General features: G+C 31.8%; 4 protein-coding genes across 8 annotated transcripts; 3 read left to right on the top strand and 1 right to left on the bottom strand.

Annotated features, from left to right (window-relative positions):
• The first annotated feature begins 1174 nt into the window (after nt 1–1174).
• Nucleotides 1175–2159, top strand: LOC124822861 (FANTASTIC four-like protein (DUF3049)). The gene has a single exon (XM_047294934.2). The coding sequence runs from the start codon at nt 1342–1344 to the stop codon at nt 2029–2031; it is 690 nt and encodes a 229-aa protein (XP_047150890.2). The 5' UTR covers nt 1175–1341; the 3' UTR covers nt 2032–2159.
• Nucleotides 2160–4261: 2102 nt separating this feature from the next.
• Nucleotides 4262–8439, bottom strand: NLP1 (nitrilase-like protein 1). The gene is made up of 9 exons (XM_047294935.2): nt 8238–8439; nt 7329–7377; nt 6324–6415; nt 6012–6163; nt 5890–5936; nt 5743–5776; nt 5335–5501; nt 4915–5011; nt 4262–4639 (listed from the first exon to the last, which is right to left on the bottom strand). The coding sequence occupies exons 1-9, from the start codon at nt 8321–8323 to the stop codon at nt 4464–4466; spliced, it is 900 nt and encodes a 299-aa protein (XP_047150891.2). The 5' UTR covers nt 8324–8439; the 3' UTR covers nt 4262–4463.
• Nucleotides 8440–13169: 4730 nt separating this feature from the next.
• On the top strand, nt 13170–13793 carry LOC124836241 (putative germin-like protein 9-2). Its single transcript, XM_047311368.2, has one exon. The coding sequence runs from the start codon at nt 13170–13172 to the stop codon at nt 13791–13793; it is 624 nt and encodes a 207-aa protein (XP_047167324.2).
• Nucleotides 13794–15308: 1515 nt separating this feature from the next.
• On the top strand, nt 15309–18386 carry LOC124836239 (uncharacterized). 5 transcript variants are annotated; one of them, XM_047311366.2, is made up of 5 exons: nt 15316–15494; nt 15582–15718; nt 16417–16480; nt 17120–17269; nt 18106–18386. In XM_047311366.2, exons 4-5 carry the CDS (start codon nt 17147–17149, stop codon nt 18157–18159), a joined length of 177 nt encoding a protein of 58 aa, XP_047167322.1. In that variant the 5' UTR covers nt 15316–15494; nt 15582–15718; nt 16417–16480; nt 17120–17146; the 3' UTR covers nt 18160–18386. The 5 variants fall into 5 exon arrangements, with proteins under 5 accessions (XP_087948612.1, XP_087948611.1, XP_047167322.1 ...); XM_047311365.2 differs by having other exon boundaries at nt 15578–15718; XM_088092485.1 differs by lacking the exon at nt 16417–16480 and having other exon boundaries at nt 15313–15494; nt 15578–15718.
• Nucleotides 18387–26278: the final 7892 nt, after the last annotated feature.

The following is a 26278-nucleotide window of genomic DNA, read 5'->3' as shown; positions in this document are numbered from 1 at the left end:
TGACCTATGTTTAGGTGGTCTTGGCCTAAAATCGCATAACTTTAACCAGTGCAAAGTAGCTAGAGTGGTACCAGCCAGCCTACCAGGAGTGGTCAAGAGACACTTGTATATAATCATGCCACGTTGCTTGCAATGTTCAAACCTTTCGGAGCCACTTGGACAGTTACAACTTACAAGTGAAAGCGGTTAATTCAACGTGTACACACATTGAAATGTTACATTTTAAGGATAGGAGAGAAGGGTGTGGCTGTAAGTGTGTGTTTGCAAGTTCACATCATTGTACTCTGGACAGCACCATGGAGGATCGAATCATTGCTCAAAATTTGCCCCTCACTAAACCAAGAAAGTTGTGGTCCTGTCCCTTGTGTCCTTCCACAAAGGGAACGTTCAATTGGAGTGCCATCTGCACATGCAAGCTCTTGGTTATACCACTTTTATGCATTCATCTTCACAGACAAATTAATGACTACACATTTTTTTTATGTAGTTAGGTAGAAGCCTACAAGGCTAAAACATTTGTTGCCTGATGCAATCCGTGTATTGACTGGTTTATGTTTTGGAAGATACCAAGTCATCAAGTCATTTCCAAGACCGTGTATAAAGGTTACTTTCAGGTTGGAAGCCCTTTCAATAAGGGTGTGAGAGTTCCTAGAAAACTTTAGCAATATATGGCATACTAATCAAGGGTGGAACTTACATCTATCAAGAGGAGGTTCATTGGAGATACACCACACCAATGAAACCCTAGTTCAATCAAAACTTTAAGATAATGAGTTAACGATTCTTCACCTTTATACGCTGTTTAACTTTTTCATTTTTATCTATTGTGAAACTTTGGTTTTTATCCCTTGTGAAACTTTGATTTACCCTTAGATTCTCAACAAGTAGTAGATGTAAATTTGAGTTTGAGCATTAGATATGTGATTAAATACTTATAAAATAATTTTGTTGTTGAAGTTTCAACCAACTTGAAGAGAATCATCTGTTATGATGTTTTGTCTTTCAAAAGAATTAAGATAAATCTCAGCCTATAGTTTGTTACCTAGGACTTTTATATGGCCAGAAAATCCAAAGCTAAGCTACGTAAGCATAATCACCCGTTGGCCATTTATAAGCCACACCAACTGAAATCAGAACTTTCTACTGCATATATAATAGCATCTTCCCCTTGATTTTTTTCAACTCATGCTATTTACGTGCCTCTTTACTCTTTTCCCCTATCCCTCAACTACCAAAAGTTAGCCCTTAGAACACCCTTTTCTTTCTTTCTTCCTTTCTTTGTTTCAGTGTTTTGTTCTACACAAAGCACCAACTCATACAACACTTGCTAGCAAGAAAGGCATGGCAACATGTGGGAGCCTGCATCACATCTTGGACACCCTATTGCCAGAAAACACAAAACTGATTGAATCCCTCTCATGGAACCAAATAAAGCCCATAAAACCCGCAGACCAAACCCTTTCCTTCAATGAGATATTTGGAGAGCCCTCCATCCAGCCTTACGTTTCTACTTCATCATCAAGTGAGAAAACAAACAACAGCAACAGCCACAAAAGCAGTGATAGCTTCTCATCCTTGAGTTCTGAGAGTTTGCACCTTTGCACTGAGGGTCTTGGCTTTGAGAGTTCAGATGATGTTGAAGACTTAAAGGATGGAACGAACGAGAGCTGGGAAAGGTTTAAGGAGATAGAGGGTGTGAAAAGGTATGCGAGTTCAAGGGTGAGTGAGTACCCTCCTCCCATTTCAAGCATAGGGAGGAGCGGAAAGCCTTGGGTTTGTTTCAAGTCTTACAGGAGTGAAGGGAGGTTTGTTCTCGAAGAGATAAGGATTCCCACGCACGAGTTCCTCCATGCTTGTAGAGAGGATGGAAGGTTGAAGCTGAATTTTGTTCACCCTGATGATGAACTTTCAGAAGAAGAAGAAGAAGATGCTGATGTAGAAAGTATAGATGAAGAAGAAGAAAACATGGGTGAAGAAAATGATGATTGTGTCATAGATCATGAAAATGAACAAAAAGAGATTGATGCTTAAGTGACTGGTCACTCACTTGATGAAAGAGCAGAAAATTTGAATGCTAAGGAAAAAAAAAAAAAGAAATCGAAGCACTGTTGTGATTTTGTATCTTTACTTTAATACATATGTTAGTTTTCGTCTCTTAACTCCAGAGATTTTTTCTGACACAAGCTGACGGCATTTGGTCAAGTTTTTGTTCGCACTAGTTCTAACTTGGGTTTGGAGTTGATTTTCTGACTCTCTTTTTTATTAGCAAATAATATATAATTTTTACAATAAATCTTTGGTAAGGTTGATGGACTTTTGCTGATGTTGTGTTTCAGAATTGGGAAGCGGAAATTCGTAGATTTTAAGGTGGGGGTAATGATAAGGTAATAAATCTTTATATGATAAAATGGTCATAGAGTAAACTTTGTATGATAAAATGGTCATAGAGTAAACTTTGTATGATAAAATGGTCATAGAGTAAACTTTGTATGATAAAATGGTCATAGAGTAAACGTTTCTACTTTTAATAAAAAAATAAGTAAAAGATAGAAAAAAATAACATTAAATAAATGTAAAAAGTTTGTGTCAGAATGACATGAGACTAAAACAAGAATTAAGAGGATAAATACTCTCAAAGAATTATTTTAATCTATAAGAAGAAAAAACTAAAAAAATATCTCATCGACCATACATAAGATACGGACATATTATATATAATTAGTAAAACTTTTTAGTAAAACTTTGTGAAGTTGAATTAAATTTAAAATTTATTTTTTAATATATAGATACAATAAAATTTATTATTTGTTGAATCTATTATATTATTTATTATTAGCAAATCATTCGTTAATATTTATTTTTAAACTGAAAATATTTCAAAATATATACCCATCTTTTGAGAAGGTAAAAGTTGGTGAAGAAGTATTGTTCTTAACAAACTGTTACTATTACAAGTGGCAAAACTCTATGAATTGAGCCTTTTGAGACAGTTGGATCAATTGAGCTATAATATTTAATATTCAGTTCCATTTTTTCAACCGAGTAGTTCTCTGTGAAATTCATATTTCCCATAGATAAGATTGGGAAAGGGACACAGCACACAAGGAAAACGAAAAGAAAAGGGTTCTTCGATTCAGATAAAAGAATTCTTACTAGGATTTTGAAGTAAAATCTTGAGTTATGTTTATCGTAGAATTTGTTGAGGGAATTTAATATATAAATTATAATATATTTAATTGTTTTAATAAAATAATGTTTATTTAATTTTTAAAATTATAATAATTATTTTAAAAATGATGAATCCTTTCATTTATTGGTCGGTCTATTCTAAATTCATGAGTCGCATGAAAAATGGATCGATCAAAAAAAAGTTTATTTCAATACAAATCATTCTTTTAATCTGAACTGATTTTATAAACTTTTTCAAGCCATTAAAGCCTCTAATTCTACCCTGTCTTGATCTAAGATTATTGCCTTCAACTAAGAAATAAATGAAAAGGAGTATTTGTCTAGTGTTTTTATATAAAGTAAAATGATACTTTTTTTGTGCCTTTTCCATGCAAAATTACAATCTGGTTTATGATATTTTCTTAATCTATATACGAATATCTCTCTTGACAAAAGAAAAGTATAAAGTTATAAAATGAAGATATATTTAAAGAAGAAAAAAAGCTGTGAAAAAAAGTATAGTAAAACAGTTGAATAAAATAATATCAGCCTTTTCTTTTTGGATGAAATTTCAGGGAGAACGTACAAAGTTTCACCTCATATCTCTTTGACCCCTTTTTTCTTCCCTTTTTGTGCAAATTTAGATCCAGCCATCTATAGAATTTTATATAAAAGATATCTAGAATACAAGAGCATTTTTTTTTCTATTTATGTAAAGAAACAAAGAAGGTATTTTTGTTCATAATGCTGATAATACACCCTGTTAATGAATTTTGATAGTTGTTTTTACAGGGATCGGAGCAACTTAATACTGAAAACTTATTTTTGTTTCTTGTTCTGTTGAAAAATTGTCTCCTTAATGTTTTCAAGAGGATGCCTTTCCTTTCTCCACAAAGAATTAAGATCTTCATTTATCTATAATATTTTAACGAACCAAACATAAGTCTACATACACATGCTTTATACAAATTAATGCATGAATGCTCTATTTAGACACAACAAAACACTTCCGACACAAACAACAAATTTAGTTATAAAATGAAACATCATCTTCATACATGGTCATACGATTTAGATGAATGTCGGACTAAAGTGCACAACAAAACATCAAATTAGCAGATGATGATTAATTCCACATGTTTATTAAATTGCATGGAATTAGCAGATGATACTGTTGTTTTATCCCTTATTCTTGCCTTCTTGGTGAGTAGTGATAAATGCTCTAGAAGTTTGTAAAGGATTAAACCATTCCAGGTATCATTCTATAACAGTTACAATGTAAGATGTTTTATCTATCACCGAACAGGATTGGTGCCATCTAATGTTAAAAGCACCTTATATAGATCAGGACGCCTATCACGGAATACCCCCCAACTATGTCTCGTGGATTTAATCTTGTCCAAATCAAATTGTGCAATAAGAACAGCTTCCTCCTTATCGTTAGCAATTGAAACAATTTCTCCAGTAGGTCCTGTATGATGGTACAACAGAGTCAAAAGACACACAGAAAAAGATAACTTATGGCTGCAGCTAAATCTTTCCAAGTATATGAAGAAATGAAGTAAAAAAATTATTACAGTATAAAGAGGAAAGGGGCAATGATACACAGCAAGATAAGATTAGTTAACTGTTTATCTGAACGCTGAAAAAGCATATCATATCATATTTTTAATGAAAAGCTTTTTATGATTGCACTGGTCAACGAGTAAAGTTTATTTCTGTTTCAAATCCGTTCTGTCAAATTACCTGCTATGAAGGAGTTTCCATAAAATGTTATCTCACTTTTTCCATGCTCAGTCTCAATTATCTCCTTTCCAATCCTATTTGAAGCCACAAGAGGTACCTGCATTTTCCAAAATTATTTGCTAAATTATGTTAGAAAGTTCAAGTATTAATGTTTGCACAAATGGTTCAACCCTTGAGCTTTTTTATAAAAAGATTATCAAACAGAAAAAATTTCTCTTCTCTGTTGCATAATTTAGCATTGTATCTTCTGTTTTTTATCCAACAACTAATGCTGAAGGAGTTCTAGAATCTAGATGTGGAAATAGAAAGAGCTGCAAACAGATTATATATAAGAGGTACCAAGATATGCACCTAACAGAAACACATCAAAAATGAAAAAATATGTGGATATGTAACCACTAACTTGCATACAAAACCTACCAAATTGGCCCCAGCATGTCCTTGCATTACTCGTTTCCAGTGGTCACGTGAATCAATGTTTGCATCATGTGGTTCAGTCCCAATAGCAGTAGGATAAAATAAAATCTCAGCACCTTGAAGCACCATAGCACGGGCTGCCTCAGGAAACCACTGATCCCAGCATATAGCTGACATGAAAATAGTAATAGAAAACAAGAATGTTAACTTCAGTTTCTGTCTCACATAAAGACAAAAAATGCAGATTCCAAAATGTGTTTGGTTGCTTTTGCAAACATAAAGTCAACAATGGGAACATATGTTTCAGAAACTAAGCATTTTTTGTCAGTCAAAATCTTATACAGCCACACTTATGTTTGAGTATAGGAAAAGAAAATAGAATGCACAGTTACAGTAATTATAAGTTCATACCAACTCCAATTTTTGCAAATTTGGTCTGGAAAACCTGTTAAACAAAAGCCTCAATGTTACATGGTGTTCGATAGTCATAAAAAAGAACCATAAAACCAAATTCGTTTAAAGCAGTGCATATCAATTAAGGCTATTTTAAGTACCCACCTTAAATCCAGTATCCCCTGGATTAAAGTAGAACTTTTCCTCGTAACCTGTAGGAGAGATTGTTTGATGTGTTAGGATGTACACATTCTAAATGACACATAAGTGGCCAGAATATGGCATACCTGGTCCATCCGGAATATGGGACTTTCTATAAATCCCAAGGTCAGTGCCATCAGCATCAATTATGGCTATTGAATTATAGTGTGCATTATTTGCCTCCTCAAAGAAGCTAACCGGTATGACTACGCCTAACTCTTTTGCAAGTTTCTGCATCCTACATTATGAACATTGAAACAAGAATAAGGATTCACTGGACTATGGGACGATGAGCATAAAAAACTATGCCAATGTTTGTTCCTCTGCCCCAAAAGTACTACGTTCAGTGGCATGCAAGTAGTGACTAAGATCAGAGAAGCTAATTTATATTATTTTACCTGAGGATTGTGGGATGGTCCTTATGTGGCTTAGCTCTTTGAATATAATCCTCTCTTTGCGCCTGACAGAAGTAATAACCTTCAAAGAGCTCCTGAAATTAGTCATACATTATTAACATGATTCAAACACACAGCCAACCAGGGTTTTCCATCAGATTAATGAGTCCATTAAAATTACTATCCCTACCATGATAGAATAAGGAATTTGTTTTGTCAGTATGAACATCAAAAGTCATAATAATTCATTAGTCTGCCAGTCAGTAGTTCCAAAGATAAATAAATTTACAGCAAAAGTATTCTGACGATATCAGCAATTACAGTCAATAATCATAAGCATTATTATGAAAACAACATCTGTTGTAACAAAACAATGCTTATTAAATTAATAAATAGTGAAGAAGTACAGCTGTAATTTATTCAAATCCAACCCAAATTCCATTTCATACAGGCATATATGGCAGAAAAACAACTCGGCTCACTGTCAAACAGATTCGCTCATAGTCTCACTAGGTTTATCATCTATCGTGTCCCACAGTTCGACCCATAAGTTCTGGACCATAACCTGTCAAGATTTGTAATATAGTATTGTATTATTCATGGTAAAAAATAGTTTTATGAAGGAAATGCCATCTTATAAAATGTTAATCTACTATATGATTTACAAATCAAGAGAATTTATTTTCATGTAAATTGATAATGTAACCAGATCTATGCTTCTAGTCCACAATCTCAATATATGCCTTGTTATGTTGAAGCTTGAATCCTCATTTTCCTTGAGACAAAGAATACCGTTAATTGATGTTGTGAACAAATAATCACATGGTTTTGAAACCCAGTGAATGAAGAATACACTTAGAATTCATTTATGCACATATCCTACTTGACCCTAACCTTATGAAGGAGTTAACAAAACAATTGTATGGAATTAAATATTCTACAATTGACATGTAACACAAGAAATAAGCACTATCAGAGAAGGTCATCCCAGGTTTTAAATATGCACACCTGAATGAGAATGATGTTTGCACCCTGTTTATGTGCAGCTCTAACTAGCCTGCAGCAGAAGACCCAAAGGTATCACATAAGATGGATAGAAATTCCATTTCTGACCAATCTACCAATTAACTCTTATATACTTAAACAATAGTTAGGGAAGAAAAACTGAAGCTCAAAAAGTTTCAGTAAGAAGCAGAAACAGAATTCAGAGGACAACTGAACAACGGCCTTCCTGATTCCCTTCTCAATTTTTGGTTTTAAAATTTGTTCTCTAAAACAATTTCAACTACTTATAATTAATTTCCCATCCAAAATCTATCAAATTCTGAAAATTGTTCACGAAACAATAGAATACAGCTGAGAAATGGTATATCATGTTTTCATCTTGTATAACCTCTCTCACAATTCCACACTTTGCTTTGTACCTTGTACCACCCTCCACTAACTTCTGAGAAACCTTGTTTAGTTGCATTTTGAAAACTAAAAACAGTCCACAAAAAAATTTAAGATTTTCAATAAATTTTAGTCACCAGCACTCCTCTTCTCAAATATAAATCAAACAAACCCATACTATTTTAAATACAAAAGAAAAAAAACAAGGGATCAAGACCAACATTAATTAAGAGCAATTTGCACAAATAAAAAGTTCACAAGCTGCAAGCATTGAAGTAAGCACGGTCAGGGTTGTCTCTGAGTGACACCCTAAAGAAAATATTGTAATGTTTCCTTTTGAATGTGAGCGACGTTCAGTGGAAGCATGGGCTAAAAACTAAATCTTTTAACCTGGGCAGCTTGTAAAGTTGTAAACCTCGTCACTAATTCACGAATCAGAGCATGGAATTGAGATTGCAATAATAAAGAATCCGAAATAAATTGAAATTGAAAGTGGGAAAATAAGGAAAGATGCGAAATAGTCACCTCTCGGCGGTGGCGACATTTGTCGAGACATCATCGGTGCAAGCAAACTGCAGAGCAGAAACCACCACGGTTCTACGCTTCTCCATCCGCAGAAACAACGTAATTAGACTCAGATTTTTTTAACAGAAGATTATTGTCCCTTTATTCCCTTTCTTTTGGAAGTGCACTGCATACAGTAAGATACAGTGAAATTATATTCGACCAACTTTTCTAAAAGGAATAAGATTCTAAGTCCCATGGACAATTCTCAAACTTAGGGATTACTTTACCTTAATTTTAAACCATGTAGGAATTTTAGTTTAATATCTATATATGTCAAACATTCTTAACTTTGCTGTTAGTTTGATACTAAAAGTTTGATTTTTATAAATGTAACAGACAAAATTAAAAAAAATGTATTGAATTGAAATTTTAAAAACTATTAATAGAGTAAAAAAGTTTTAAAAATCATCAAAACTACACTCACAATAAAACATATTATATTAGTTCATTATAATATATATGAATGTGAATACCACCTCCAATAAGAAAGGAATGAAAGCATGTAATTGTAGGAAAAAAAATTCTAACAAGGTAGATCAAGAACTATGTGAAATCCATATTAAAAGAATATGTTGAAATTTCTATATTCTTGAACATTATACAAGAATATCATTACACTTTATAATCTCTTTAAAAAAATTGATAATGTTAGTTAAATACCACAGTATAGTTATTTAGATCATCTTAAAGTCTTAATTTAATAACATACTACATTTGAAAGCAAACCTTTCAAAATCTTCTTAAATTATATTATAGTATACTGTGAGAACCAAAAAAAATCCATAGAAATCTCATTTTAGTGGATTACATGTGTCAAGGAAGGGGAGTTGAAAATCAGAAAGTGGAAACAGGTGGCTGAAGGTGAGTGGACGTTCGTTTTTAGTGACGGCAGTAGTTAATGCCAAATTTTCAAATGTTATGTCACTTCTCTGCATGCTTACCTTCTTCTCCAAATCTCTGAAACCTTTTTCCCCTCCTTCTCTCTAAGATTTCTTAATCTTCTCTCTACAAAATCTTACTCTTTTCTTCCTCCGATCATCAAACAGACCACACCTGAGCATTCCTGACGTCGAGGGCGTCCGTTTGAACCGATCAATTTTCAATTCCGAGCTGTTTGGAAATTGTTGAGCGTTGAGGGTAGAAGGACTTGTAGTGGTGAAACCGTATTCTGTCTCTGTGAACGTTCGGTCACGCTTAGAGGTAAGGGAAGCTTATATAATTTGATTTAGATTCTTGCTTTGTATGGATGCATGTTCGCTGATTTCTGAATGAATATGAAAAATAGTTGTTACTGCATTGTTGACTGTATGAGGAACTGGAATGATATTGTGTTTGATGATTTGGTTGATGATGAAATATGGTATGTTGTTTAAAAGTATTGATGATTAATGAAAGCCATGAAATGGGTAGGGATGTTGTGAGAGTCAATATTGATCATTCAATTATACCAACGTTCGTTCTCAGTAGCGTTCGTTCTTAATAAGTATTTGGTATTAGATCAGCGCTCGTTCGATATGGTGTTCAGTTTTCCTGTGGACTCGGTTGGAACTGAGTTCTTTCATTTGGAGAGAATTCTAGTTGAAGACTAGCGTCTTCATTCCGTTTGGTAATATTTGTACTTAAGCGTTCAACCAAGGATATTCATTCCTTGGTATTTGATTATAAACTTCAGTATATCTATATGTATTTGTATATTTTTTTCGTTCTTGAACATTAGTTAAATGATATCTTATATTTATTAGGCCTTTATTCTATAAGTTAAGTAGTGTTCGGTCTTACACCAAGCGATCGTACTAAGTAGTGCTCGGTCTTACACCAAACGCTCGTACTAAGTAGTGCTCAGTCTTATCCCAAGCGCTCGTACTAAGTAAGTGTTCGGTCTTACACCAGGCGCTCGTTCTCATTTTCGTAATCTACCTTTATAATAAGAGCGTTCGTCCAAACTCAACAGCGTTCGCTCTCTACAGTGCTCGGTCTTCGACTAGCATTCGGTTTCCTTGATGTTTAACTCATTAAGAAGCTAAGTATTTATGGGCGTCCGGTTTCTTCATATGATTCCGTCAAGTACTATTATTTGATGTTCTACAGTTCTAGTTTCTATGGGTTCGGCCTAAAGTCTTAGTACTCGGTCTAGGCTTAGTTGTGTTCGGTTTGAACTCTCAAGTCTGAGAAGTATTATTGTATTATGTCCCTTTCACAACAAGTGAGTAACTTTCTCGATTTGATCTGTTTTGAGTTTGAGACATCTCAGTCTCACTCCAAGTTTTCAGTCTTGTTCTGGGTTAAAAACTAACGTTCGGTATTTGGTATCCTACGGGATCTTTATTCAAATTGGTTAAGTTGAGGTTTTCATAATGAAAGATGATGGAAAATGATATGGATGAAATGACTTTGGTTATGAAAGAGTATTCCGGGGAGGAATATCTCATGAATGGATATTGAAATTGGTAAAGTATGAATGTGGATAAAGCTAAGCTGACGGTTCATCCTGATTTTCCGTGATTACTCGTTTCTCACATAGAGAAGGGTAATTCATGTGTGGGAATGGCAGGAAGTCCTAGTCCTTATGGTTAAATTGGACAGATAGGACTAACCTCGGGTGGCAGCTGTTGAGGGTATCCCAGTTACTACATCACCCGGGTGCACGAACGTCGTAGCTACACAGATTTCATACAGTCCGGACAATCAGAGTCTAGTATTAGGCTTTGCATGAAAGAGTTAATGATTTATCTGGTTTAATTGATTGTGTGAAATATATACTGATACATGAATTAAATTACATAAGCTTACCCTATTTTCCTGTCTTGTCCGTTTTATATGTTCGGTTATTGTCCTGTCTCAATGATCATCCGTGTGGATGTGAGCAGAAGGAGAAGAGCTGCTGGAAGAAGCGCTAGAAGAAGAAAGTTTGGTCGAGGTAGAAGTTAAGACCGAACAGTAGAATCGTTCGGTCAGTAGTCAGTTTAATTGTACGATGACCGTTCGATCATCTTTTACCTTCTTCTTTTGTATGACTGTTCGATATAGGTCTTTTGTAAACCGTTCGGTCTAGATTGTTTATTTGTACAGTTTTAACTTTCTCGTTTTTCTGTAAGACCGTTCGACCATAATCGTACGTCCTATCTTTTGTAAGACTGATCTGTATTATTATTAACATATGATTACTCTATTATATAGTTTTATACTGTATTTTTGGGATATTACGTATACTCTCAACAAAATTTTTACACTTTAGATTGAATTCGTCATATCTATATAAATGAAATTAAGAATGTATGACAGAATCTAAAATTGATATTTACTGTATAAATGCCAAATTCATAAGTTTTTTTTATGTATGAAAACCAAATTGAAAAATTAGTTATATTTATGAAAAGATATCCGTGATCTGCTAGTGGGTAAAAGAAGAGAGAAATTGTACAATGCTTCTGATGTAACGTATGCAATCTTCTAATTTAAACGACTTGCACAAGTTACATTATTGCACATGGTTTTCTCTAAAAATAGGATAGAATATGTTAGTTAATCATGTTCACCACAGACATCAGGTTAAATTAAATAAAAAAATTTAAAATTTTCATACGGATCAATTTTGATATTAATTCATTTAAGATTTAATTCATTTGGATTGAACATGCAGTGAGTCAGTTGCTTTTTAAATTTGTTTTTAAATTGTATTTAGTATTTATAATGATTTTAGATTATATTATATCTTTTATGTATTTTGAATTATTTGTAGAGTTTAACATATTTTTTTAATTTATTTAAATTTGAATTAGAAAAAAAATTGTTATTTATTTTAATTAAAATTTTTTTAATTAAGTAAACATTATAACCCGTTTAATTTACATTCAGCCGAATCAAATTCAATATTTTTCTCATCAGAGACACTGTTTTATTTTTGTACGAAGATATTGACAATTTGCATTAAAAAAAGTGACCGAATTTAGTAATATGTAAGTATTAGTTGCTCCAATATGTGACACCTATTATGCAGCTGGAACTGATGGTTACTATGCTCATTCTTGTTTTCATTTTGGCAGTCTGCAAAATTTAACAACTTAAATAGCTAAAAGCAAGTAGAATATACTCTGTTGTTATTTTTTTTTTTGGATAAAGAGTATAATATTCTTTAGATTATTCTACCGAAATAGTAGTGCGATGAACTTGGAGTCCTTCTTTTGTATTATTCTGTTATTTTTAATGAATAAAGGATGAATGAGATGTTGGCAATACATATGGACAGCAGAATGTCTTCATGCATTACCATTCAGTTTTGGGAACTGATAATGTTATAACGAAAATGGAAGCATAAAGAAAATATAAAGATAAATGACATAGACCTGAAAGAAAAAACGAATATACATCATTTCAAATTCTTACTTTGTTCCTTTAAATATAATTTTAAATAATCAAATCACTATGATAAATTCTTATAATTTGAATCAAATGACATATTTTATAACAGTGTTTCAAATTCTAAATAAAATAAATTACCTTATAAAGATTCTTCATTCACTACCTTTCAGACTTTGTATCCTTTCTGCAGTATGATTTATATCATTTGTAAGGATATGACAGACAGTCTACATAAAAAGCAATTATCCATTGTAATAGGTTAAAACAAAAGGAAACCTACGAGTAACTTGTCTCTATTTGATTGGAATCGGCATGAAGAGCTACTCATGCAAACATTCTTGTTGCAGTCTCTAATAATTGCAGACCTCAACAGAGGTTAACCACTTTGAAATCTCCATAGTTGCTATAGTACAAACGACCAACAAACAGCAGAAATCCCTATAAATAAATGTTGATGAAATCCGAAACACCACACCATCTTCAAACTACACTTTGCTCAACTCAGAGACAGTCATAGTAATAGTAATATTAATGATAAGCATGTCTTCCATCACCTTTAAAGTACTGACACTGATCATATCAGTTTTCAGCATCATGCAGATATCTTCTGCTGGTGATCCTGACATCCTCACTGACTTCATAGTCCCTCCCAACACCACTCTTGATGGCAACTTCTTCACCTTCACAGGCTTCCGTTCCTTGTTTGCATCGAGCACTCTCTCAGGTTTCAAAGTGCAGAAAGCAAGCAAAGCAGAATTTCCTGCTCTTGATGGACAAAGTGTCTCGTTTGCAGTGCTTGAATTCCCTGGTGGGAGTGTGAACCCTCCACACACGCACCCTCGTTCTGCAGAGTTGCTTTTCAACATTCAGGGTTCCCTTCAAGTGGGGTTTGTGGACACAACCAATAAGCTTTTCACTCAGACACTAAAAACTGGAGACATGTTTGTGTTCCCAAAGGGTCTGGTGCACTTCCAGTACAATTCGGATACTCAGAAGCCTGCAGTGGCCATATCTGCCTTTGGAAGTGCCAGTGCTGGGACTGTGTCCATTCCCACCACTCTCTTTAACACCTCCATTGATAACAATGTTTTGGCTTTGGCCTTCAAGACTGATGTTGCCACCATTCAAACTTTGAAGAAAGGTTTTGCTCCCTAGGAGTGATGATCATGATGGTTAGAATAAACTAATTACCTCCTTTAGCTTCCACATTGTGACATTTTCTGTTTTGTTATAGCAGCAGTGCTTGTATTTTGCAGTTCTATAAAGGGGTGTCAGATGCAGAATGCTTGATCCAGTTATTGCTGTAATTTGTAATCACCCCAAATGCAATAAAGAACCTTCTTTGTTACCAGTTTTTACACTATAATATTTTTTTTATAATTAGGTAAAATTCTACCCACATAGATATGCCTATTTACCCACATAACTCATACTTTCTAGGAAAAAAATAACACTCACTAAAATAAAATTATATATTAAATTGAAAATAAAATTATAAACATAGTTTTTAATGTTTCTTCTCTAATAAATAAATTGATCCTATAAGCGAAATGTTAATACTATACTAACTATTTTTTTTCTCAACAAAAAAAACTACAACAAATGTTTAGATTATAATTATAAGCAAAACATATATATATATATATATATATATATATATATATATATATATATATATATATATATATATGAATGTTATGAACAACTTATATATTGTTACCAATATTTAAAAAGTAACATGATATGATTCCTGAAATTTAGCTATTTCATTATTCAAATTAAAGAATAAGAGCGGTTAGAAAATTAGATTAAGTTTTCCAAAAAAAAACAACGGTTTTCAAGTTCTATACAATAGTAAAATACGGATTTCATTCTAAATTAACTCACATGGAGAGTTGAGAAAAAAAAGGTCATAAAAGAATATAAGTACACCTATAACTAGAAATAATTTGGCGAATTAGGGGTTTTTTTTTATTGACGCCAATTGAAATAACTTAATTTTGTAGTCAATACGAAAACGTTATTTCTTATTGCTGCTGAGATTATTTAAATGTTAATATAATGTTTTTTTCTATTTTTAATTAATAATTTTTAATTTTTTATACTAATATTAAGGGTAGGCTATTTCTCTATGCAAGTCGACCAAATATTTTAATTGAAGTATTAGTTTTCATATTGGATATTTTTGCATTTATTAATAATTAAAATACTTTATTCAAATGCAAAAAATAAAATTTAATAAATTTGAATTACTTTATCTAGCTACAACATTTTAAAAATTAAATCATTTAAAATAAAAGTAATTTAAATTCAGAATGTTTTAATTTTCTTGAAATTGTAAAAGTTTATATCCAAAGATTATTTTAGTTAATTTGTGAAGTACATAAGCACATGACATGGTATGGTACCTTGTCCCTGAATCTTAGTAAGAAAAAAAATTAATTATTACCTTGTTTTCAATTTATTTTTAAGAATATTTTGATCATTAACAAAAATAAATATTATATTTATAAAAAATAAAATATAAAATAATAAATATAAAACGTGTCCACAAATTTATTGATATGAAAATAATAGTAAAAAAATTCAGAAACACGTAAAAAAAAATCAGTGAAGGGATTTTGAGCCATTATGCACCTTTCCTCTCCGTTTTTTTACTCTTATTTAAAAAAAAAAGAAAAAAAAAAAAACCTAAATCCTAAAAACCCTTAAAATCTAAGAATCCTTCTTCCTTCTCTCGCGACAGTCTCTCATCCTTTCACTTCCATCTCTGCGATCCCCGCTGTCGGAGAAAAATCCGTCCGTGAATCCATTTTTGGAGCGAGCATTGTGCACGCCTACCCTTGCCTGCATCTGGTGAGTTCATTTTTTCACTCTTTCTTTTCCGATTTGGGGGTGGGATGTGTAGTGAAAGCATATTCTTATTCCCTGTTTTTTAGCCAGAGGGCTTGAGGGTTATTGCAAAAGTGTCACGTGTGTTTGTAACCTCACCGGAAATAGCTCGGAGCAAGTCCAGATAAGGTGCCGCTGTGATCGGAAATTTCTGCACACGGCTCCACAATCTGCGAAATGTGGAAGATGTGAGAAATGTGTTTAAAATGATTTTTTATATTTTAAAAACTAAAAGTTTTAAACATATGTATTTTAATACTTCTTTTATTTTTAACATTGAAATCTGAAATCATGCTGGACTACAACATTAGTCAATCTAACTTGTTCAACAAACCATTTAGGGGTGGTCATTCTATCACAACTTAAGTGCATATTGTTTCGTTAAAATTTAGTGCATGTAAGTTGATGGTCCGATTTATCCTTTGTTCATTTCAATGGATTTGGTGGAGACTCGTTGAGTGGATTTAAGAAGATTTGAAGATAAAAATTTTATTATTTATTTGAGTGAATTTGGAGACAATTGAGAGTGAATTTGGAAGCCATGTTTGTCAGAACTAGTATAAGATAAATCTTCTTGAATCCACTCAATCACTCTCTCCCAAATTCAAATTCATGAGAACAAAGCCTCAATGATTTATTAAATATGTATTCTTTCTGATTTGTTCCTGCCTGTTTCAAATTTAGTTATATACTTCCAAAGATATTCCATGTTCTGTTCCTATTTTCTCTGTACTCTTGCAACATTCAATTAAGTGATTTTGGTTGCTAGTGAGTTGATTTTTTGATTGCTGCTGAGAGTTTTTGGGGAGGATTTGTTGAAGTAATGAGCACTTATTCATTACATCTTTCTGTTTTTTTATGGTAATTCCACTGCTATATTCTTCAGCCATTGGGTTTGAAGAGCCAAGAAACAGGGTTGCAATTTTCATCCCAATTTAGTGCTGAAAGAGGTAGGTTCTTCAAGTTTGTTTTCTTCTCAGAACAGTATGTATGAAAATATGACTCACATCTTTTTCTGACCACATGATTTTCCTTATACTTTTCATTTTGAACTCTGAAAACTTGTTCTAACATGTGCTTTTAGAATTTTTAAGTTCATATTCTTCTCGTTGCTATTATGGTATATTCGTTGATTATATAGATTGCTTTTTCGAATTCATTAATGATTATTTTGTGAACATAAAATGTGTGTTTATGGACTTATGGTGATTAATGTATACCGATATTTGATTATGTTTGTATGGTAAATTGGTAATCATTATGGCCTTCCAACTGTGTACTAGGTAGAATTGTATTTTTGTGTGCAGGGTAATTTATACTTGACTTCATGTCTATATTGTGCCATATGCTATCTCGAAGACTGAATTCTTAAAATTTTAAATATCTTTGTTTAACAATAAGTGTTAAAGTGTTTTTTTTTTCAGTGGACTGACCCTAATACACAAAGTGTATTTGGGCTTTTTATATTTATGGGTTTTATGAGCATGATCTGTTTAATTTGTCTGATCCAACATTAATATTAATATGAACATATGTATTTATCTCTACGTAAATGCTCTTTACCTTGAGCTGAATCAATATGACTGCAGGGCGTTGTCTCTCTATAAGAAAGCAGTATGCCGCACAGAACCCGACCCATGACTGCACTCTTGGTGTTCACTGCTCTAAATACAGTTTTATGTGCAACCATTACTCCAGTGTATGATTTTGTTTGCTTTCTTCCGTACTGGGAAAGAAGGGTGAGATTTTTGTTCATTTCTTTTTCTTTTTTGTTTCTTTGTTCCATTCCATCATCTGGTTCCTTATGTAACCGAAAAAAATTACATGGTTCCTTATGTCAATGAAATTATGTGAGATTACCCTAGTTAAGTTGGAGCACTGTTGTTATTGCCCTGATATTCTGTAGATTAGATCTCAATTTCATTAACTCTTGAGCTTGGTTATCGACTATGATGACTCTTTTATGTTAAACTTTTAGCAAAAGAAACCACTAACAATGATCTCATAATACCCCCTTATGGTGCAATGTGAGGAAATTATCAGCGTGATTGGGTATGTTTGGCGTTTGTAATCATGTACAAAAATTTGTTCTTAATGGCTTCTGATCTTGAAAGTGGTCTTTAATGTGAACAGTAAGGTTTTTGCCTTGTGACCTAACCCAACATCACAGATTTAAACCCTCCCCAATTCCTCTTTTCAGTGGCTTTTGATCCTGAATTATCGTTAATGACATGTTGGATGTTTGTTCATGACCTATTTTACTAGTAGCTGAACATGAGTAGATCAACTAAGATTTCTCTTTTCAATTGCCGGCTGTTTTGAAAATGTATCTGTTTCGGAATCATCTTAGATCATATGAAATCTTAAATATTGCCATCTAGTGTATGTAGTGAATATTGATAGCCATTGCTATGCTTAGTACGTTCAAAAAACAGTGTAGATGAACTGGCAGAGAAGATAGCTCTGTCACTGTAATGATTTATGGATGTATTGGTAATTTTGGTTGGGGCTGAGTTTGAAATAGTATTTGTTAATTGTCTATGTGGTTAATTCTTTACACAATCTAATGTTACAGAGGGAAAGACGTCGCCAGCAACGTGAAGCTACTATAGCTAACAGTACAAATTAGCCATGACAGGATTTAATTGGAGAACCTTTCTGTAGTATGATTTTTATTGTTCTTTCTTTCTTTCCCTTCTTGATGTAAATAACCATAGAACATCTTGAAATGAAAATATGAACAATTGGATCCACTTGGCCGCAATCGTCGGACATTTATATAACCTTACTGTAACATTGCTTTATTAAGGTTTGAAACCAAATATTCAATCGAGTCAAATTTTGTTTTTAATTTTATTTCATGTGTGTCCTTTGATCTACATGAAGTTAGTGCTGGCTTTTATGCAAAATTCAAGTTGGTAAACTTGAGTTTTGTTTTATCTATGAATGCAATTGCACCTAAAGAAATTAATAACTCCATTCTGTTCTAGTAGATTATTTGTTTAGGAATCCACCTAAAACTAGTACAGTGAAATTCTTAGTAATATAAGCTATTGTGTTGCATGGCTTATTTGCCCTTTTACATGCAAGTGAAAAATGCCTCACTTTAGTAATATGTCAACTTAAATTATCCACTTCCAGTAATATGTCAACTTAAAAGGTTTAAAATTGAGAGAACGAGAATGGAAAGAAAGGTTATTTACATTGAGAAAAAATAGTAGAAAATAGAGAAAAATGAGAGAAAATTTTGGTGCAGATTGGGTTGATTTGATTTGATAAAAAAATAATTGGGATTTAATAAGAATAAATATTAATTTTAATTAAGATATGATTTAACATGAAGTAACTATTTAATAAAATTATAAATAATAATTAAAATATATATAACAATGATTTTTATATTAATTAAATAATTAATTATTGTAAATGTTATAAAGAAGGGACAAACTAATAAAATAAATTTTAATATATTAATTTTTTAAAATAAGAAATTATTCTCTTTTCTTATCATTATTTTTTTCTATTTTTTATTAAAAATTAATTTAACAAAGATAATAATTGGGAAGAGAAAAGTTAATAGAATATTTTTTACCATTAAAACTTGTAAGAAACAAAACTTTTTATTATTTCATGAAAAAAACACGTAATGGTCATTATTTCTTATATATTTATATTTTAAAGTGGGTTTATTTTCTATTTTCAGAAATTTAAAAGCATATATTTAAGAAATAAATATTATTAACATTGTACTCTAAAATAATAAACTTTATATTATTAACATTGATGAATAATAATAAAATAAAATGATAATTTATGAACGATAATTTTATTATTAATAAATCTTTTCAGTAAATAATATAATATTTATTATCTCAATCCTGATTTCATTTCATTTTTAGTACAATTATTACAATACAGATATAACCTGGTTTTTCATGAAATTCTTCTCATTTCAAAGATAAAATTGTTGTGAATTTCACTTCAGCTTTCCTTATCATTTTATGATCACTACATGATAACCAGAGTTGAACCTATTGAAAAATTACAATTCCATAAACTAGAGAAACTCGTGTCAATATGTCCAAAATGAACAAAAACAACCAGTGGGGTCAGAAATGAAGAGCACGGATACATTTATATTTGCCTATCATTTTCTTTAGTTCTTTATTTTGTTTATATTCTGTAAATTATTTATGATAGAATATCGTTTTCCACTACAAAAACAAAAAAAATGTTCTATTATGTAACACACATCACATATTCCACAACTACAATATGTTTTTAAAAAATTCTAAAATAAACATAACTGAATTAATATTAATAAAAATAACACATTCATTTGTGTTTTATATATTTTTTATTAACTAACACATGACAGTGTGCTTAAATATCACTAATTTATCACACTAAATTAATTATATTTATGTTTACATTACTTTATAATAATAATTTTTAGTCTATTGTTAATAATAAAATTACTTATAACATTGAAACATATTAAAATTATTATGAAGAAGTTATTTCTTATTTTAACTAGATGCATGTCATGAATAATTATACACATTTTTTGAAAAAACAAACAATATTAGCATTGGGTTATAACCTATCCCGTGCACGGGAAAAAAAACTAATTGAGAAGAGAAGAGAGGGAACGAGGGGCTACATAAACACTAGAAAACAAGTTAAAATGTTTCATAAATTTCGAGAATCATATAAAGTGTGAGATTAAAATTTTTAAAACCAAACACTAATATGTCTATAATTTTAATTAAAGATGTCTGAAAACACATTATCTTGGAATTCATTATTATCTTTTTGTATATTAAACATATTAGACATCCTATACCATATTGATTTGTGGGAAAACTGTAACATCCCAGATTATATATAAATATATAATATAGTAGTCTACATTTTTAATATAAGAGAACAGTTAGAATAAGACTGTAAATAAAGTCTTAAGGTTACAGTCATCCCAAAATGGCTATAATTTAAAACTTTAAACACCCATAAGAGTATTTCAAAATACAATAACGTCTATGAACCCTAACTAAGCTAAGCAGCGGCATCATCACCATCCAGGGCCTGTTCCAGGGATTCCTCATCCACCTCTGCTCACATCCAAGTGGATGGTCATTGCAACATACAAACACAAGCAGAAGGGTGAGCTAGATATACAAAAATCATGTTATAACAATCACACACAACATGCAAGTTTAATTCAAAGTTAATGAACCATACAACACCACTTGTTACACTTTACACTTGACTCGTCCGGACTTGAATGATTGCCGAGCTATGGCGGGTCATGCACTCGTGGTGGCCTCTACTGCTTTGCAAAGTCATTGCCAATGGGTTTCACCCTACCACACTCAGCAGGTTAATCCTTTATCACTCACCTTGGGCCATACTGGAAGCACCCAAGACTAGGACCTTCTGCTACTACTCACGACATGGTTCAATCCTCTCTACTTGAGAATGATTGACCATTGTAGTTTCAAGATAACCCCCAAGACTGAGCTTCCATGCAAATCATTCTAAAACACACCAAGGGCAGCACCATGGATCTTCTCCTTGAAGATCATGGAATTACGTCCAATAACATAGGGCACCACCATGTAACCTCCCTTTGAGATCCATGGAATTACGTCCATCAACCATACTGTCACTTTGAAACTTAACTCAAGACATGAACAACCAAGTACCATAATATTATCACATTGAATCCAAACATATAACCTCACTGATCATACACTATCATATATACTTCTACATCATTCTAAAAATCAAAACATAGTTCAAGGTTATCAAAAAACAGGAATAAAAAGAATAAAAACAGGTTCTGGGCAAGTCGCTCAGCGCACCAAACTCGCTGTGTTAATAACAAAAACAGTGGGTTTTACTCACTCACATTCGCTCAGCGCACCAAGCCTGTGCGCTATGCTAACTCCATTCGCATAGCGCACAAAGCCTGTGCGCTATGCTAAACTCCATTCGCATAGCTCACCAAGTCTGTGCGCTATGCTAAACTGAAAATTCTGCTACACATTATCATACCCTAAACCCTCGCATAGCGCCCCAAATTCGCTATTCGAATTAAACTAGTATTTTCCCAGGCAACCACTAGTCGCACAGCGCCTAGATTTGCTATGCGAATCACCAAACAGAGAGCAACACCCTCTAGTCATTCGCATAGTGCACCAACTCGCACAGCGAATGACTCAAACAGAGAGTACCCTCTCCAGGGACTCGCTATGCGAGACAATTCGCATAGCGACTCTGCATCATCTGTAGAACGCAAATTCTACAGAATTATGCACTCACACACCTCCTTACCATTTCTAGGTCTTTTCTCCAATTTCTAACACCCCTAATTCATGTTTTACACCTAATTAAACTTGTCTAGATGTTCCTAAACCCTCCTAATACAATTTTAAGGTGATTACAACTCAACTTTTACTCCTCAACATCAATTATCACCACTTGAGGATCCCAAACCCAATTTGAACACTTTGCACCTATTTGGACCACTTTAATGACTCAAACAAGTCACAATTCACTTGCTGAAACTGCCCCAATAGCCCAAATACACTTTGGACATCCAAAGCTCAAAATCACTATCTCACTTCCTTTCAACAGTTTCAAAACACTAATATTTCACTATGCTTCTGCCAAAACCAGGTTACAACAACCTTCTACTTGAAATACTTCTAACATGAACCATTCTAGCAGTCAAACGCATCCAATACATTTTATTAACATCACCTCACAGATTCACAGATTCACAGATTCAACACTTCAACACATGCAATACATATCATTCCATCTACTCAAAACTTAACATGCAAACCAAGCAGCAGAAATAATATATAACCCAGTATATACACATACATGCATCTAATTATAAAGAAATAGTTCTATCTCCCCTTACCTCAAGATTGCACAGCTCAGCTCAAAGACTTGCATCAACGGTACCTTGAGTTGTGAGAACTCAACAAAACCCTACAAAACACCACATTGGTGATAGGAACAACTCTTAGAGCTAGAATGAAGTGGAAAAATGAAAAAGATGAAAGCACAAGACACATGCAACCAGAAAAGTTTGCATGTGCTAGGGCTAAAACAACGGAAAAACGTAAAAACAACTTACCGATCAGAATGAAGAAACTGATCGGTCAAAACGGAGTCCTCTGCTTCGTGGATGCTTGAGCACCACCTGATCGGAACTCAAATGGCTCAAAAAGGAGAAATGTAAGAGAGAAGACAGAGGTGTGATAGAGAGAATGCAAAGAAAAAGAAAGAACTGAGTTTTAGAAAGAGAATGGGGTTGAGTTAATGAACCACGATGTGTCTAAAATGTGCTTTTAAAAAAACAATTTCTGATTTCATTAATTTAATACCCTATTAACTTTCTAATTCATTTCAGGTTCTTACAAAAACTTTTCTGACAATAAGTTGTCGATGTGATTTGTTAATCCAAGAGCATTGTTTTTCTTTTCTTTATTAATATAGATAGCATGATTTACTATTTATATTCAGAATCAAGTATTCGAAAAAATAAATTTTTTAAACTTTTGTTTTTTTCAAATATTTTTTCCTTCTAAAAATTTACTTTTCTTTATTAAAAAATTATTTTTCAATTGATTTCTTTATCAGTATCCTCTTAATTAAATTTACACTAATTAAAAGGTATTATATGCTACTTGAATTATTTTTGTAAGAAAATGCTTCGTGGTGAAAAATTGTGGTTGATGGTGGCATGGTGGCTCTTAAAGCCTCACACTTGCACGTAAAACTACACACTGGTCCTATCAGAAAATGGTCCATCTTTTTTTTATTCTTCACTCAACCAAACAATTTGCCTTCTTTATTATTTAATACTGTTGCGGTGGAGATGCTAGCTGCTTACCGTCATAAATTTTTAAATCAAAACTTCATTCTGCATTATGTGCTGCACTTTTTTCTTTCTTAAAATGGCATGTAGTTAACCATTTTCAATTTGTAAAATTAATAAAAATATATTAAAGATAAAATCAATTTATAATATATATATAAATTTTATCTTACACTGATTAGATATTAATTTTGTAGAATTGGATTAGACTATATACGCTTGTGTCAATATTTTGGTTTTAACCATTTGACTGTTAGTTCTAAAGTTAAATTTGTCAATATTTTAAATCTAACTATTTTCTAAAAATTAAAATATGGTTAAATCATTTCATTGATTCTAATTTTTGTAGCAAAATAATAAATTGGTCATTATATTTTTATTTATCTCGATTTGATTCTTATTTAAAATAATTAATACAATCAAATCTTTTCTGTTAGCATTGTCATTGATAAGGAAATATAACATTTGAATGTTTGTGGTAACACTTATAAGAACTCAAACTATGAAGTTAATAGTTACTTATATAATATTTCAGAAAAGGTTAATATATCTAATCACATGTGAATGAGGCTTTTAACACATGTCTAAGCGAAAACCTTGGCGAAGTTGAGGGTTTATCATGTTTGAGAGGAGTTTGGTTAGAGCATTTTCTCAAAAACTGTCGTTTCATTTTAAATAAAAATAAATTAAGAATTTTATTTTATGGAAAAGTTAAATTAGAATTCTGGTAATAGATTTTCCTTAATATTCTAAATGCAAAATGTGAATATTTTTACCATATGTGGGTGTAGGGTGCTTAAGTATTATATATATTATAAGACATTTGATTTTGGTTAATGTAACATGTTTTTTCATATATTTTTTTTATATTCACCTGTATTACATTCACATTTCACTGTTTTTTCGTTTTATAAAACTATTATGAGGTGAATTGAAATCAACAGTTTCGATTGAGACAATAGTACAAAAACTTAGAAATGGCACCCACAACTTTGTGCAACATCAATTTCATTATTTGATTAGGTACATTGAAACATGCTAATGGAAAATTCTTAAGTCCAAAGTGTATTTTTCAAGTTGTTGAAGATGGTGTAGCAACACCATAAGAAGGAGTTCACATTACTACTACACAAGAAAGAAAATTTGATGAGATAAAGTTGGAAGACATAGAATTGAAGAATTTACCTATTCTAAGTCATTCGTCGTTCTATCTCGAAAACAATTTTTTTCAAGATACTTCCAAGCATGAACAAAAGATGAATTGAAGTTCACCAATAAAGAAACAAATAATAATAGCTTGTATTAATATTTATCCCATCAACTTTTAAGATATTAGATACATCATTTGTTTTACATAGAACAAATTCAATGTAAAGTGTCATATAAATTAGAATAGGGTTACTCCTCATTTTTCAGTGAGCAAAAATATGTAAACATTTTTGTGAGTTAGGATTTGATCTCTAATGACAAAATATTAGTGATTTAAAGATTTATTTTTACATCTTTGTTGTTTTTGTTTTGGTGTTGAGATTTGTTTGTTAATTTTTCCGTTTCCATTTATTGTCGTAACTATTTATTAGGAAACTCAAAGCATCATTGTCTTTTTATTTTGTTTTGTTTACTTTGTTTGTTTGTAAAATTTATGACAATATTGTTTACTATTCTTGTTTGCAAAAATTCATCAGTAAAAAATGTTTGTGTTTTTTTTTAACTTTACATTTAAAATCGAAATCAAATCTTAATTCTCACATTGATTTATTTATACCACAAAATAAATAAAAAATAAAAACTACATTGAAATTAATATTTTGGAATATGTTTTTACCTGGGATGTTGTGTATTAAAATAAAGGTTTTTATAAAGTGGAAGAAAAATTAAGAAAGAGGAATTTCAAAACTTGGAAGAGATTTGAGTCCGGAAGAAGAGTAGGAAGAATAATTAAAGGATTTTGATATATTAACAACTTTTTTTTAACAATTTTTTAATAACAGGTCACTTTATTAGTCTGTTTGAATTTAATTTTAAAAAAATAATTAAAATAGACCAATCACAATCTATCACGTGTCAAAAAATTGTTAAATTTTTTTTTTAAATTAAAAGGTACTCAATTCTAAAGGGTATTGAATACTTTGAATTTATACAACTCTTTTTTTTTTACGATTTGACCCAACCTTTTTTTTTAAGTTTGGCTGTCTTATTTACTAATTATTCTTATCAAAATCCTCCACTTTGATGTTTGAAAAAAATGAAACAACTTAGAAATGTTCATTTAAATGTAGTTTTTTTATTAGTCAAATGTAGTGTGGATCGACGTAATACTGTGCTTTTATATTGGATCTATAAAAAGTCTAACGTAAAGTTACCATGTGTAGTTTTTATGTCTCATAAATTTACGCGTCCTTATAAAACGTCAACATATATCTTACATAAAAATAAAAAGCAAACAATAACTTACGTAAAAAGTCTTAGCTGGAGTAGTAAAAAGAAGAGATGCGAAGATACCAAACGTGGAATCTCTCACAATAATTTTGTCAAACATTTGTACCGATATATATCCGTACTACATTGTAACTTTTTTCTTGTTTAAATAATTCTATGCACAAGAATTTGTGAGTATAATTGTTGGAGGTCCGTGCAGTTGAAAGAAACAGCAGACAGGAAGAAAACACGAAAATAACTAAGCAAACTACTTTGTCAGTGCTCGTGGTAAAGCATTCTGTTGGTACCGGTTTTTCCTTTTCCATGTGAAAGCATTCAATTAAAATCTTCCATGGCGTTGAGTTGTTCTTCACACAGAAACTTCGATACTGGTTTTACCATTTCCCTTAGAACAGCTTGTGAATTATTTAATGAG

The sequence above is a fragment of the Vigna umbellata genome, chromosome 6 (assembly GCF_029865625.1).
Source record: "Vigna umbellata cultivar VRB3 chromosome 6, Vumbellata_1.0, whole genome shotgun sequence".
Taxonomy (NCBI): domain Eukaryota; kingdom Viridiplantae; phylum Streptophyta; class Magnoliopsida; order Fabales; family Fabaceae; genus Vigna; species Vigna umbellata.
The sequence above is the reverse complement of the archived record's forward strand: the minus strand, read 5'-3'. Positions and strand labels throughout refer to the sequence as shown.

Coding starts and splice junctions, on each gene's coding strand:
- LOC124836241 (XM_047311368.2), top strand. CDS start 13,170: ATGATAAGCATGTCTTCCATCACCTTTAAAGTACTGACACTGATCATA.
- LOC124836239 (XM_088092486.1), top strand. CDS start 17,147: ATGCCGCACAGAACCCGACCCATGACTGCACTCTTGGTGTTCACTGCT. Junction 17,270..18,105: donor TTCCGTACTGGGAAAGAAGG/GTGAGATTTTTG, acceptor CTAATGTTACAG/AGGGAAAGACGTCGCCAGCA.
- LOC124822861 (XM_047294934.2), top strand. CDS start 1,342: ATGGCAACATGTGGGAGCCTGCATCACATCTTGGACACCCTATTGCCA.
- NLP1 (XM_047294935.2), bottom strand. CDS start 8,323: ATGGAGAAGCGTAGAACCGTGGTGGTTTCTGCTCTGCAGTTTGCTTGC. Junction 7,378..8,237: donor AATGTCGCCACCGCCGAGAG/GTGACTATTTCG, acceptor CTTCTGCTGCAG/GCTAGTTAGAGCTGCACATA. Junction 5,012..5,334: donor GACATGCTGGGGCCAATTTG/GTAGGTTTTGTA, acceptor TGGAAAATGCAG/GTACCTCTTGTGGCTTCAAA.